We start from the raw sequence: 16,970 nt of genomic DNA, 5'->3' as shown, positions 1-16,970 counted from the left end.
TTGTCCCCTCGCAACACAGTTAATGGACTTTTTTCCAAAGAGACTCGCACAATAAATATATAGGAAAGAAAGACGTTGAAAAAAGAGGAAAAGAAGAAAACAAAAAAAACAACAGCACATATTACATAATAAGATTAAAAGACATCCGACACAATAGCGAATTTTTGCTGTGCATTCGGAGCACATAACATTGTTATATGCACGCAATTCATTAGATAAATCCATTTAATTAGGATTTGCAGCAGCATCAAAAAAATTTTAGTATTAATAATTCTAAAATGAAAAGCGTGTAAATACTTTGTAAAGTAGCACTCGACAATTTGCGAAATTAAAAGTGCTTTCAGTGTTGTTGTTATTGTTGGTGTACATTTTTTTTCCATTACACTGTCAATTATGTTTTGGTTGAATAAATATGTAATTGCTGCATGTGCAATCCATTACTACGATTGAACTCCAGCAAAATTCAAAATGAAATTTTGCTGTGAAATTTTTTGCAGTTTTTTTTTCAGTATGATTTAGTCATTTACAATTTTTTTCTATTTCAATTCAAATATTGGGCGAAGTAAAAAGTTCTGAGCGTTTTGTCAGTTCCTGGGCAATGGAATAAGTGCTCGCATGCCGGTCCAACTCGACGATGATTTTATCAACATTTTCGACAATTCCATATTACCAGAACGAAAGCGTTGCAACCAAAGATATTAACTGAAGATTGTATCAAATTTTCTCTTCTTTTACATCTATTTTGGAACGCTCTAACACACAACTTGACTCATTAAAAACTGTCAAAGAACTTTTTTAAAGCGTTATGTAGCCTTTAAGTCGCAGTATAGAATAATAAAATGCAAATCATACATCGTGACTTATGGCTCACAAAAGCCATGTAACGAAAAACGGTCAGAACTTTTATAGCCGTGTGTCTATAGTCGCCTATATCACAATACAAAAAGCCATAAAAATTATGTAGACCGATAAACCCGAAAAGGGATAGAAATAGGGCCAAAAATATAAATTGATTTAAATCTTTTTATTATAAAAAAGGGCGCCGAAAAAAGTTTGGGAATCCCTGACTAAACTTAATTTCATGAATTGTGAAGTTGCCTAATTGATGATAAATTATTTTAAAATTGTAATATTCCGTTATTTAATAAACATACTTAAGTATATTGTTGCATAAGTGTAGTGATTTTGTATGCAATGGAAATATAAATGTTTGTGTCTGTTGGTATTTCATTTGATTTGTGTGACATTTATGACTGTAATAAATAATAATATAAATATATATTCAATGGTAACAAATTTTGTTATAATATTGACAATTAGTGCAAAATTTAACTTAAAATACGTTTCAGCAAAAATAATAATTATTATTATAGAAAAAGAAAAATATAAAATGAATGTCTACATTCAAGTATAAATAAGTATAATATTAAAAAATAGCAACAAATGATCTCGAAATTATTTCAGTAAGCATTATTATTAAATGTATTGCTTTATATTCAAACTTATTAACTATTTTTTAAATCTAGTTTTGTAATTTCGATTAATTTAGCTTAAGATTAATGTTACTGAAATATAGGTGCGTTCATTGTGTTGCATAGGTTTATTGTTTCCGTGATGAGCGCCATCTAATAATTTTTGAGGTATTTAAATTTGACAATTTGCAAAATCATGGAATTGCGGCGTTAATTGAGTGACGAATTAGACATAGAACAATTAGGCGTTAAACAACGTGAGGAGGGAGCATCGTAGTGTGCTTTAGAGCATGGGGGTGGCCAAATCGAAGGGCGATAATAAGGGAAGAAGTTTAATTAATCCGAGGGTCGCTTTTGGTCCGAGGGCTTAGCATAAATTCCCATCCATTTCCAGGTGCGAACCGGACCGGAGAGAAGCCAATTAGTTCGATGGCAATTAATCAATTCCACGCTGCGTACTACCATCCTCACGGTGCACAGTCCTGCATGTTACACACACTTGTTAATTTTTTTTTTCACCATTCACCATAATAAAGCAGACAGCAATTCGAAACTCGGCTTTTAACGAAAGTCGTTCCATTCTCTTGTCCACAATTCGACAGTTGCGCCGCAATATTTACATTTTTACGAAATACCAACCTCGAAACAAAAAATTAAAATGTTGTGTAAAACAAACGTTTGTTATTGCTTGCTTTTGTAAATTTCCTCCGTTTGTTTTCATTATTGGATGTTTCGTGCGTTTTTTTTTTCGTTACTGCGACCGAAACAAATGCGGAACGCAAAAAAGGGAGCAGCTCGTTTAATTGTCTCCACCAGAGACACCCTACTACAATTTCCTCTCGAACTCTCAATTATCGACAATATCCCTCAAAGTCCGATTTAACGGATTTCCAATTTATTTACATATAATTATAAACATTAATTATAATTAAAACGGCACGTCGAAGGAGGGCGCAAAAAAATATGTGAAAATTGCCAATTTAATTCGGTAATTGGATATTTCACACAAACATTGAAGAAAATGAATGGCGCATATTGATGAAATCGGATTACAATTCGCATTCCCGTTTGTATCTTTCTAAAAACGGGATACCATTGTTTTGGTTATTATTTGTTTGTGTAATATTGTATGTCAACGTTACCCCAATTATTGCTTTGTTTTCTCTGTCCTCTAACAATCTCTCTCGCATTAATTAAAATTTAAATAACAAAATTACTGCTAATTTCAACGCAATTATTCGATATTAATTGATAGGATAAATTCAAATAGTATAAATTAATTTACATTATTCTTTCTCAATAGTATCGACTGTAATAGTACATAAATAGTCAAAATATGCCTATAATAAGTCGGTAATAATGCCAATCGTAAACAACAAAATTCCAAGTACGCAACTGTATTTACAATAAAAATTGAACTTGAGAAAAAAAAATGATGAGACGCAATCAATTTTGTTCCTTTTAAGTAAATTGCCTATATAGCTAAACGTGATTTGAATGTATGTGGTATATAGAAAAATATGATTTATATTTAAGCTTATTTCACCTAACATTTTGGAAATGTGCAGATCTTCTATTCCACCAGATGGGTCTTGCAAATTCTTGGATCTTCACATCCAGAATGCCGTGCAGATGGATGCAAAGCCAATAACGCGTCCATCACACGCAATTCCACGAGAACCGCACGTCTATCCCATGTCAGGCCGTGCTCCTAAAGCACGAATAAAACGACCATCGTCACAAACGAGCCGTACAAGATTCTCCTTACCAGATAACTTCAAGTCCCCACCGAACCATCCACCCCCAACCCTCCAAATGACATGTGTCTATTGAAGGAACTTACGAACATCTGCCAAGCTGGAACATCAAATATTTAACAGCATCGGCTTATCTCTCCAAATGCCTTCGCCTTTCTAGTCTTTTTAACACTCGTATCGACGTTTAATAGCTATTTATGATTCTATATCAGCGTCTCTCATGAATAGCAATTGAATTATTAATAGATCTGAGGAATTGTGCGATTTAGAAGCTAAGTCAATACTGATTACAGTAAATATGATAGGAACATTTGAAATAGTTATATAAAGTATTATCGTTCTCATTATTCTTCTTCTTAAGTGATTTAAAAGCCAGGTTAATCCAGATTTGACTGATATATATTAAGTATTCATGGTGATCCGACAATAGCGCGCAGGGCACAAGTGAGCCTAAGAAAGCACGCAGTAACAAAAGCGCGCAGGAAAACCCTAAATAGGTTTATCTTATGAATGGTTGTCATTAAGTATAATTGAATACCTATTATGTTAGTTCCGTTGCATAAATATTTTATTACATTTATACACGTAGATAGTGATTAGATTGATGCAAGTATGATAAAACGATAATAGTATTGAGTAAAACTGAAAGAGTTTCAGTATTTGAAAAATCGATGCACGTTAAAGAAGTAAGGAATATCGATGGGTGGGAACAATTGGCAGGTTTCCACTGTTGCCACGTGTACGGTTCGCGCCTCGTCTTTGTGGAAATGTTAAAACAATATTCCGCGAAAAGAGAGAGAAAAGTTTATAGAAAAAAAAAGAACTGACGATGAAAAAGCCGTTAATTATATTCGCTCGAAGAGGAGCCAACTTTTGTGCTCTCCGACTTTTCCGTTTTATTTCCCATCCTTCGCATCCAATTATTATTATTTGCGTTTTTCTTGCTTCTCCTTTTCCCCTCTGTTGCGCTACGGATGTATTTGGAACTAATAGTTTTCTTAGAATTTTCGCTTCTTCGGGTTTCGTTGAGAAAATAATTTTACGTCTATCTGGGTTGCACTCTTTTTTCTTCTTCTTGGTTGCAGAAATATGTATGAGACGTTTTAGATGCGGAGAGGATGGATATTCTCGTTTTTCGATTGCGCTGAGTTCACTTGACCTCGCCTTTCGGATGGTATAGGAGATCAGATTAACCTCAGCTTTTTGACCAGCATCGTTCAGTTCAAGAGCCCAGGAGCGAGGAGAAAATAAATAGCTCCAGGAACGATGGTTTTCAGAGCGCACACAAGCAAACATACGTGAGTATTTGGGTGCTGGATTTATATATTCGAAAGCTTCGCGAGTTATGCATAGAAGGCACCGGATGAACAAAGAAAACCCTTTTAATTCAGTTGTTTGTGCTGATGCTGGATTGTAGGTGGCCGTAATGGGTTTTTGTTGTTCCCATGACCAACGAAAAAAAGAGCGTTCTTTCGCTTGTTTACTGCCGCCGCCGGAGCTCGGGTTTTATAAGTCGAAACAAGGAAAAAAAATATATATATAGTGAAGCGCGGCGGGATGCTGTCATATGTGTGCTGTTGCAGATAAGTCGGAAACAATTCATTCGCGCAAAACATTCGCACGATAAATGTAGAGCGCCACAGCCGCCCCCGACGGGACGGCACTAAATAACATCCGCGCCAGCCGCCCCCTTCCGAAAAGGAAACAAACAAAACAAACAAACGAAAAAAAAAACAAGGCAGCTGAAACAAAACGAAAATTTTCTTTGGAAATCCGTTTTTTGCCGCCTTCGGCGTGTGTCCTGGGATTAGCGTCGGAGCTGGAGGCGGCGATATCCGCACAACCCCCTTCTCTCAAGGGAATCCGACTATCTGTACACCGCTCCTTTCGCAAACGGCATGCATCAGAGCTGAAGGGAAATTATTTTCATCCACTAACTTATCAAAGTATAACCAAGAATTTGGATTTTGACTCATTTACATTTCTTATATATATCATTAATTTAATATTATTAACATAAATAAAGTATTGAATTAATAAGTACATATTTAATTATAATGCCATAAGTCTTAGAAATAATGTGGTAACAAATGAGGAACTCGACTGTTTTTGTTGAATTAAGATCAAATAGTATATAGTAATAGTAATAGAATAAATATCAAAAAGTATTAAGAGTTGCCTACATTGCAGATTATTGTTTGTTATTGTTACCAACCGTTAAAAACAAAATTTAAAATTCATCAAACTGCGACACTACTGTTAAGCCATTAGCACCCCAATAAATATTCATTAGCAGAAAGTAATTAAACTTCCCCATTTTTTTCCATCCGCCTTTTCGGGCGACATCGATACCTAGCTACTGATTGCAAACTGTGGAAAAGAGAAACAAAAAAAGATGGGGATGAGGACTAAAAGAGATAAAGGAAAGAAAGTAAAAACAAGAAAAGTATTCCTAGCCGTAAGCTTTTAATTGGCAGACCGGAAATAAAAGTTGCTTAATTGAATTTGCATTTAGCGCGCGCCGCGCGGGCCAATAGAATCGCCGGAACCGCCCTTTTGAGATTCGACGGGAAGAACTGAAAAAAAGAGGGATGATAGGGGGGATGGGTAGGAGAATCGGGAGAAAAGAATTTTTATAGAGTTGGAGGAAAAAAGTAGAAATAAGATATATACGTATTGCTAATGGGCACCACTGCGCGTTTGTTTGTTTGCACACGCTCTGCACCATTCGATTGCGGCGACATCTGGTTTTAATTGCTTCCCTAATTCAATTTTTCCATCGGGTAAGCTGTTTCTCTTTTCCTATATTTTTTTTTAATTCACCCCTTTCACACGGAAATCTCAGTTTAATCTTTAGTTAAATGCAGAGATTTGACAAATAAATATCATTTGCGGGAAATATCCGATCACTATTAATGTTTATTTTTTTAATTTGAAGATTAGATTAACTGATTTTTACATAAATCTCTTACGGCCCTATTTCTGCCACCTTTTCGATGATTATCGACTTCACAATTTGAATTGTTAATGAGATATGATCCTGCCGACTATGAGCAGACCTACTATTTCTATTACAATTTTACTAAATATTTAAAGTTTGACAGTTTATGCAACACATATTGTTTTTAATAACATTTAAATCTTTGAGTTAATTAAGTTTAAGGTTAATACTAGTTTTAGGTTAATACTTGTAAACAAATTAAAATATAAAATCATAGTCATCAACTGAAATGGAATTTTGTATAGGCAACAAATACCGATTTACACCACTCATAAAGTCTGCGCTATTGAATGGAACGATGATCCTTTTTTTCGGTTTTATTTTCTTTATGGGTTTTCGCGCGTTGAATGCGCTTGTGGCGAAAAGTTTCTGGAACCAAATTATAAAGACACGTGCTCACCGGGTTACATAAGCACCTGAATTATTCGGGTATTTGGAATTAATCTTTTCCATTCTTAGATTAGGGCACGTATCCGCACGAATTCCGATCACGTTTACGAGCGGTGGAAGGGAACACATGTCCCTCGACGAACTCTGCCCTCCGAAACGGCTTAAAGCAAACCAAATCACCAAACAAAAACGCATAACGCCTCCCACGCAATTAAATTGTTGCCGGAGCAAAACGGAATTGCCTGATGCGATGTGCCCCGCGGAAGCCCAACACAATCTCTCATTATACATCACATATATGAAAGCATGAACGGATTTAGATCAAAACGTATAAAAATGTGTATTCGATGGCGGCGCTCCTGTTGACTGGGAATTATCATGACACATATATAAAACACATGAAAAAATGATTACTAGTAAAATTCATAATGTAATATTCAATACATATGCAATTAAAATTACAGACATATAATCATATTTAACCAGTAAGTACTACGGATGGGTCAGAGTGGCACACTTGATATTTGTTTTCATTCGCATTCTATTGTGAATGTGGCTGTTGACCTACTAGCTATTCTAATATTTTCTAGTGCACTTATCAATAGCAGCAAAAAATAGCATCAATATTTAGATTTTAAAGTGTAATAACGTTGGTTTCCCAAATACTTAAACCAGGAAAATCAGTAATTCTGATATCCTGTATATACTTCTATAATGAGACTAAAGCAGATGTGGATGCATTCGATGAAAAATGTGCTAATGGCTTTATTTAATTGTATATTAAATATCGCTAGTGTCAATAGTAGAATTCTATATGAATCTTTACTATTGGAAGAATTCTAGGTATTCCCGAAATCTTAGAATTCTGATTGCAAATATCACTGTCTATTGAAACACAATCTAATAAACGGATTCCTACATTGAAAAGAAAGAGGTGTTTTTTCTTTCTCCAAGCAAGAATAACAAGAAATCAGCAACATAAACAAATTATCTCAGTTTTAAATAATGTTCACTTCATTAAATAATGCAAATTAATATGTAGTTGTTGAAAAATGAAACATTTAATAATCGGGTCATTTTGACCCACAAGTTGTACTTGTGTTTTATTTATTTGTTTGTAGTGTAGTTACGGGGTAATGATAATGTTTTTCAGAATAAATAAAATGTAACAGGTAATAAAGATATAATAATATTTAAGCGTAAACAGGAAAATATTAAAAAAAAAAAACAAATATCAAAATAAAACAAAAAAACAAAGCTAACATAAATAAAATATATATGTAGGATCAGAAAATTTTCACTAGATATACTTATTGATAAACATCAATGGGACTTTTAATAAATAAACTATATTTTAACTAAAGTTTGAAAACAACCAAAACAGAAATATCAACAAAAAGTAGATAGAATATATAAATTATTTAATATGCCTCTGGTGTCTGAAAAGTTTATTTAATTTCTGCAAGAGACAGTGAATTTGAAGAGCACAACTAATATAAACTAAATATGCGGAAAATAAACTCTTGGTTCGTGATAATATTGATTCAATAATACGTTGGATGAGGACGGAATAATTAGGTGCTGAGCTGGTTGAGTGCGTCGCGGGAAAGCATAATATTGAGGGATAATAGTGGTGCTAGAGAAAACGTGTTTAGCGTTTGGGATTTTATTTCGTGCTCGTCCGATGGGGCGGAAAAGGTGAGGACAGGGATTTTTGTAAAACGAGGGTGCCGCAAATCCGTAAGTCCAAAACAAGTTTTCAAGAAGGAAGGGTAGGAATAACAGGGGGCGCTGTTATTCGTCGCAGGATTTGGAAGAGTTTTAAGGGTGTTGTGAAAATTGATTTCCCAAACCAGGTTTTTTTTTTGCACACCATTGAAACGCATTCGAATATGGCGGTTGCAGAGGCTATGACGAGAACGTGTAAATAATTTCCCCGGTTGCGGTATTGTCCGGAGGTCCGCATGGTCGGAGTAATGCATAATGAAACAGATAAGGGAGTAGTTTCGGTTTCCGAAAGTTTTATTAATTTATTATGCTCGGGAAGAAGCAGAAGCTGGAGCGAAGGAGAGAACTCTATATATTTTACTACACACTCTATATAGATATATCTATATGTGTATATATATATATAGAGAGAATGTAGGGCGTAATAAGATTGGAGCAAGTTTCCACTTGCACATTCGTTATGCCGACTGGAAATAAAATTACGACATCAGAACTTTCAGATAGATTGGAAGATAGATATAGTTAGATGGAGGGAAAAGGAGAAAAGGCAGCGCTTCAATTAACCGCAAATTGACTTCCAGAAACAAAACAAACATCGTCCACTGACAACGTCAAAAGTCGAACGCGTTTATCTCAGCACCGGCGGCGTTTTTCCCCCCATCCCCTTCGTTTCAAGCACACACGAACGATGACCTCCCTCGCTGTTAAACGTCAGTGGCCTATCTACAGACGTCTGATGAGGAGCGCCTCGAACGTCGTCCCCAAACCGGAAGTTACGACTACGACGACGACTGAAGTTGTCGCCGATAAAACAGAGAAACCGAGGCCCCAGTTCGCAGCCTCCAAGACGTACGAGAGCCTCTGCAAGCCGCTGAAGAAAGCCAAATTGGCGAATCCGTTTCCGGAACCGGTTAAGCTTATGCCTTCGGATAAGATAGCGGACGATGAGAAGGCTGAGAGAATGTTTTCGGAGTCGCGACACTCTACCGAGGAGATCATCAAGAAGTCCCACTGAGCAGTCCCAACACGCTGAAATAATTGAAACAAACAACAAACAAAAGAAAAAACACCGTGAAACGAAAGTAAATTGACATGTAACATAATTGTATATAAAAAAAAGTGACACTTCAATAAAATCAACTGTGACGTGTGTTGCCTAATGCATTTTGAAACGAGAACTGATAACAAAAAACAATGAAATAATTGTTTTCTAAAAAATCTTAATATTTCATTCATCAATAATATTTAAACTTTCCAATTTTACATTAATTGTAAGAAAATATGTTTTAAAAGTACATACTTTTCATTTTATTAGTAATTAAGTTATGTTTTTTTGAGAATTCATCAAAGTCTTGAAAGAATAATAGACCCTAATTGAATAAATATTAATTGAAATGTATATGAGTGCAGCGTCTCTGATGATCACAACAATAACTTTAGAATTTGGTATAATGAATACGTGGGCAGTCCCAGAATTACCCGACTTCACGTATAAATAGCGGTTTTTTGTTTGAAAAAAAAACTACTATGATTATAAAGCTTAAGTTTGAAGCCCTACGTTGTTTAGTATTTGTTTGACAGCCCTCAATAGTGAACACTGCTACTCATTTGAAAGATCTCAGTCCAACCAATATCAAAGCCGAGCTAGATTCTTCTCTTGGGGAGTCTGCTCCTTCGTTTATAACAACAACAAATGGATAGCAGAGTTTAAACATATTAGATGTCAAATACATAAAGTGACCACGACAGAAAAGGTGAAGAAAATCCACAAAATAGTATTGGATGACCGTCGACTGAAAGTACGTGAACTATCAGACATGGTAAACATTTCAAAAAGAAACACGGAAAATTTAAAGATGAGCAAACTGTGCAAGATGGGTGCCTTGTTTGATCACAATTAAAACAATGCACCAGTATATACAACCTTTATCGTAATGGCCAAAATCAAGGAGTAAAAGTTGGAATTGACGCACCCTATTCGCCAGATTTAGACCACTCGGATTATTTTCTCTTTCCAAACATAAAAAAATAGCTAGGTGGTAAAAGATTTGCCAACAATGAAGAGGTGGAGTTTGCAGTTGCTGGCTATTTTGTAGAGCTCGACGGTTCTCACTATAAAGCTATTAAACATCGCTGATAAAAGTGTATTGAAGACTATGTTGAGATATAAAGGTATTTTTTGTCCATTTTCTTTTGTGATTTCTTTGTTAGGTTGGGTACTTTTGGGACTGCCATCGTATGTATGATATTTTGTATATGGTGAAATTCTCCTAAAATATGTTATGTTCAATAATTTAAATAGGATTCAATTAATATTAACTAAGATTCATTAGAGACCACATTATTTGCATTGTCAAAAAATCGATATGTTATTTTATCTATAATGTATTTACTAGCTTTGTTCTATTAAATAATGTGTGATGCATATAGACATGACGACAACATAATTTTATTCCATTTAAGAAATATTTAAAGTTTAATTATCTTGATGCAAGTATCAATGTGTCAATTAATTAGATCATTTTAAATAAACTGCTAAAAAAATTATCTTTAGAGAAATGATGATTTTAAAAATTAATGTTATATTGAACTAATATCTCAAGACTGTTGCAACTTATTGCACATTAAACTAAGTTGATTTGGCTTAGCTCTTTGAGAGGAGGTGGGACACATATTATACCACCTTTTCTACATACCTAATGGGGCTTTGTTTTAATTTTCTTAAAAATGTACAGGAAAAAGGAATTACCCTTAAATAACCGTGATTCTCAAACTTTTTGATTCGCGACCCCCTTTTGGACATACAAAGTTTCTGCAATCCCCCGAAGAATGAATATATATAGAAAAACAACCAGGACTGATCTGTCATTATTTTTTTTTTAGAGTCACTAGTCTATGCAATCCGATGTTGATTCAGTTCATGAAGTTGTTTAAAAATTTGTTGTGTCTAGAAACTTAAGAATTTCTGGCCCTTCAAAGAGTTAACCTTGAATCATCAGCGAACATTGAGTTGCTTTGTATTTTTTTCATTGAAACCTAGACGAAAGACACACGCGAACACTTGAGAGAGTTAAGCTTAAAACAGCACAAACTCCACTTAGGAGTTTCTCAAAGAGTCACGAGCAGTGCCTTATTCGTCATATTATTAAATCTACGAAACGAAAGTTCCTCCATGAACACCGCTTAAACACTTAAAGTATTAGAGGCTGAAGTTCTCGCCGCTCCCGTCGTGTTTTTCTTTTCTTTTCCTCTTTTTTTATTATTATTATCTTCATTTTCTCCTGCCAACGGTGACACTCAAAGTTTCCGAAGCACTCTGCACAATTAGCGAACGCTTATCCCGCGGCCCTCTCTAATAGATTAATTATATGAAAATATTTATGCCCGAAATTAAGAATTTCACGCGCGAAATTAATTTCGCCAAAAATAAACGACAAAAAGAAAAGAGGATAGATACAAGAAAAAAATGAGGAGTGCGAGAGCAGGCTTCGACGAAAGAAGAAGCCTTTGTTGGGGCCAGAATTGTCAGACGCGAAATTCATCGAATAAATTGCGTAATTAATAATTTGCCTTTGAGCTAAGATTTATGGCTTCCGTAGGTTTGCATCGTTTATTACGTTGAGGATCGAATACCGGATTTCGAACAGACGGGAGAGAAGCAAAGAAGCCGAAACCATCGATTTAATAGCTTCGTTCATTATTTCAATTTTTGTTTCATAAAATTAAATTTATGAGGAAAATGCAGAAACGGGAACTGGAGAAGACAATTACGTTTGTAATTTCACGTAGAAATGATAAGAAAAAACAAAAGAAGCAGTCAAAGAGTCAAAGAAAAAATTGCGCAAATATGTGTAAATGAAAACGACGTGCAAAATAAATATTGCTGAAGCAACTCTATGTAACGTAAATTTGATACCGTTCCGAAACTCCGGCTTCATTACGGATGCATCCGCAGGAATATTAATACTTCATCAAAGCAACTGAACACGTATTCGCTTTTCACTCAAGAGAGCAACATAGCTAACATGAAAACACGAAAAGAAAAAGAAAAAAGTAATCTTGATTGCCTATGTACGCTTATGTAACATAAATATTGGATCGACAAAATCAAAAAAAAATAAAATATGTATGTGTGTATATTAACCAATAAGTCCAAATTGGTTGAGCTGCTCCTTACTTTTTTGTAACCAATGTTCAATTAAATTTATTTTTCGTTAAATGTACAACAAATCCGATATTTTTAACGTAAATTTTGTTTGTTAACGTTTTTATTTTGTTTTTTTATAGCAGGGTTTCCCAAACATTTCCTGTAACCGAACACATAATCAATGATATTAAAAATAAACAATCATTTATTTAGTTTTTTTTTTCTTCAAGATTTTTACAAAAAATATTATTAACTTAGTTTGGGAAACCATTGTTTAAAACAATACTTCTACGCCCACCAAGAATTTTTAGCGACCCACACTTTGAGAATCACTGGTTTAAAGGATCGCAAAGACCAAATCATATAAGCGTATTACCTTCATATTTATTTTACGTTTTCGAGTAAATCGTGTTTTGGTCTGCGGCATCCTTAATCTGGGAGGATTTTGAAATGTTCCTCTGCATTTAATTAGGCAACATTCAACATTTATTCTACAGAGAGAGCGGTTATTATTTTACACATCATTTCGTCCGCAGTACAAACTACGCTACTTTTACCAACGTATAAGCGTGCATGGGGCACGTGGGAAATATACTTTCCTCTAATGCACAATGTTTAAAATTATAAACTGTAAAGCAGAAAATTAGAGGAAAATGCAAGAATTAAATTAGATTAACGCGACGTAAGCGTGAGCAATGAATTGCCATGAAAAGTTTCTACTAAAATTGCAGTCAGTTGACAACATGTCCACTTTTATTTCACATTCAGTTTTATTCAGTGAAAATTTATTTGTTTTGTAATTAAATTACCATTCTATTTGTATTTAGAAAAATCATATTGACATAATCCAACATAACTAACCGAACAAATGGTATTATCTATCCCATTTATAAAGAAATAGCTTAATTGTTTAAATATAATTTTTTCTTAAATATGGAAATATTATTTCTCAATTGTGTGTTTATAAACTGTAGCGAATTCAATGAAAATAATAGAAATTAGATAATAATGATGTAAAAGAAAATGATAAATTTAAATAGAAAAATTTAAAATACATGAAAAGTTTGGCTTAGTTACGTTAAACAAATATACAGCTTCATGTTTGCTTGCCTAGCGTTAATTTCCTTTGCTTAATTAATTATTACGTAAGGTTTGCTAAGTATATGTAATTATTTGACAAATATAATTGTTTTAATTAAAACCGTGATGTTTCTAAAATCAACAATTATTAATATTCATCTGTGCAAGTAGAAATAATGAAGTACTTTTCAAAGTTTATTTTCAAGTTGCAGTAAATGTTTTAAAAATGACATTAAAATTGTAATGAAAAGTTAATACCAACTTAAGTTTGGAAAGTAATAGCATGTTCTATTACCACTAGTAAGTTTATTCTTCACGATGGAATATTTTAAAGGATTTCAATCGCAAAGGACGATGTTAGTTATGTGGAAGGTACGGGTGTGCATTTCGAATCGGACTTACCGCTCCCAGGCACGTAGATGTTCAGGAAGAGGCAGTCTTCGCTCTGATTCAGTAGCAGGGGAATGAGTTTCTTGAGATGATGATAGCGCCCTTTGGGCATGTGTAACAGAGCCAGCGTTCTGTTGGAGATGTCGGGAACGCGCTGCGGGCACACCGCGCCAAAGGTGTCTGCTAGACGGGTGCCTGGCCAGGAGATGGGGGCGGCCGGAGGGCGGAAGCGTTGGGGGCCAACGGGGGCGGCGGCGTACGGAACGCCGCGGAACACCTCCACCGGTTCAAGGTGTCGCGAATTGAGCTCGAGGATGATGCCGCGGATTGCGCCCGTCTCTATCTCTACGATCCTCGAACTGTAGCGAGGACCTGCGGAGGCGGTCGCGGCGAGCGCTGCTGCTGCGATAACCATCACGACGGCGGCGGCCGGCCCGTTGCGGCGGACACGTCTCGGACACATCGTCCGGGCATCACTACACCACCGTCCCCCTGCTGCCACCACACTCACATCCTTCACAGGTAAAACCTGCAACCAAAAACACAAACACATAACAATTAACTACACAACTGTCAAACAAGAAAATGTTTGGAAAGATAGAACAGTTTATATCATCAAGAAACTTTTACGTCTTCAAATAGAATAATAAACAAGATTAGATTTTTTTGTGAAACACAATAATTTAAATACTATTGGTATTATGAATTTTGAATTTGTAGCGATTTCAATTTTAGTATAAGTCCTTTTTCTCATATATCGAGATATTTAAGGCTTTGCGTTTGAATCAATTTAAAAATATTGGGAATGCACACTGACGTCATAATAATTACAATTATAAAGTTGTAAAGTTTTTATATAAACAAATATTAAAAGTATAAAGATACCAAGTCACCGAATTGATACAATATAATATAAACAAATATAAAGTCAATTTACCGTCTGTGAATTGGAAAACAGTTCATGGTGTTAGTGATCATTCTAGTTGCATCTTAGTAATCACAAAATTTCCAAATTTGTGTACAGACATGTTATTTGTGTTATTTTTTTGTGCAAAATTGAATAACACTTGTATGTCTACGAATAAAGAGCCAAAGAATATAAAGAATAGAAAAATCATTAAAAATCGCGACCAAGCTATACTTTTTTTCCGGCATTATCGTAATTTACATTAGTTTATATGGGGAAAAGTCTTTCACTATATGAGGTTCCACTGCATATCTATATCAGAGGTTCCCAAACTTTTTTGTGTCATAGACCCCTTTGCCATGTTTTTCGGTTTTGGGTAGACCCCCTACTTACCTGGTATTGATTTTTTTGTAAATTTATTATTTATATTAGGACATCTTTATAATTATTAAGATCTTTGCTCTGAGACTGCGCGTATGCTTGTAACAAGATGATACTGGTATATCATTATGTGCAGGTTTTTACAAGTTCAAAATGTATTGCGACCACAAAGCGAATGCCTACATCCTACAACTTATACTATTTTATAGACATATATAATATTTTTTTTACTTCATAGGTACTTTTATAAATAATGTTTATGTCTTTATATTATAAGATAGTATAATATATGTAAATAGGTACTATTACTGTATGATGAGATCCACTATCGTAGACCACCATTTTCATTTCATGGACCCCCAAATTTTTTTTTTCGCTGGCGTAGACCCCTTGCAGGTTGTCATAGACCCCTGGGGGTCGATATAGACCACTTTAGGAATCACTGTTCTAAGTACTCATACCGTTTTTGAAAATTAGAAATAAAAAAAAAATCTTGTTCTTAAATATTTGTACAGTTTTATTCAATAAATAATATATACAAAATATTTTAAAATAAAGACATATATAACACATAAACATTAATAAAATAATTTATATTTTCTTCGATACCAGCACTACTTCCACCTCTGTGAGGTGTTTCAACATTTTATTCATTATTTCCAGCTTCGCCTGGACAGTTGTGACCTTTTTGTAATGATTTTTATTCTTTGAAGTCTCTTCGGGCGTCGTTGAGGGAGAGTCGGTAACCAAGTAGTGCTTAATTTTGTACAGTGTGTGTACTTTTTGTTTTGTAACGATCCTTTTCTTGCAGATAGTCCTAGTTATCATTCTGTGATTGTCTTCTGGCAAGTCGAAATTGATTCTTCTGCTCGTATGGTTATTTGAACTTTTCGGTGTCGTAGGAATGTCCGCGAATAGTCTTAAGTTTGATTCAGGTGATTTTGGATAACATCTGTAATCAGTCGGTGTCCTGGGGGACTTGGAGGCTATTGGCGAATGGGAAATTCCGCTGTCATCGCACTTTTCCGATGCAGAAACTTTAACACTCGAATCATCGTCATAGTGTTTGGTCATATGTTTCTTATCCATTTTGTATGACTCTTTCAACGTTTTTCATAACTTGTAAGGTCCATTTATCCATTTTGTATGACTCTTACAATTTTTCTAGATACACTTCACTCGAATCGTCGTCATAGATTTTGGTCCTATGTTTCTTATCCATTTTGTATGACTCTTTCAATTTTTCTAGATACACTTCACTGAAGGCTTGTAGAATCAACTGAAGGAACAGCACTATTTTTTCATGTATATATACGAATGTAACCCTCCCCACTTTCCTTAGGACTTAAATCATTTCTTGGAAGAATTACCCAACAAACTAAATATTTCAAAACGCGGAGTAAATCCAATATATTAAATATAGTGGAACCTCGCTTAACGAGCACCACGTATAAGGAGCATTTCGCTTAACGAGCAAAATTATTTGTAAGAAAAATGACTCGCTTAACGAACGACGTTTTTCATAACGAATGACGATGAGAAGAGTAGTCTTGGATTTCGCGCCTTTTACATCATTTTAGAACTTGTGTACATATATTATGTGTATTTTGAATATATTAACCATCTTCGATTTTCTTTGTCTAAAGCGGACTATACTTTGAAAATATAATTTGTGTTTGCTGTTAATGCAAAACACAAACGTATTGTGTTCAACCAT

At 34.7% G+C, this 16,970-nt stretch overlaps 1 protein-coding gene across 1 annotated transcript in view; it reads right to left on the bottom strand.

The window, feature by feature from the left end:
• LOC108564264 (neuroligin-4, X-linked-like) overlaps positions 1–14,490 on the bottom strand; it is a 42,570-nt gene extending 28,080 nt beyond the window's left edge. Inside the window, exon 1 of the mRNA XM_017923259.1 lies at positions 13,978–14,490. Coding sequence (XP_017778748.1) covers positions 13,978–14,428 — 451 coding nt within the window. The 5' untranslated portion in view covers positions 14,429–14,490. The remainder of the gene's footprint in view (positions 1–13,977) is intronic.
• Positions 14,491–16,970: the final 2,480 nt, after the last annotated feature.

The sequence above is a fragment of the Nicrophorus vespilloides genome, unplaced genomic scaffold, assembly GCF_001412225.1.
Source record: "Nicrophorus vespilloides isolate i.1.1-1 unplaced genomic scaffold, Nicve_v1.0, whole genome shotgun sequence".
NCBI lineage: Eukaryota > Metazoa > Arthropoda > Insecta > Coleoptera > Silphidae > Nicrophorus > Nicrophorus vespilloides.
This window is presented reverse-complemented; position numbering and strand designations above follow the sequence as displayed.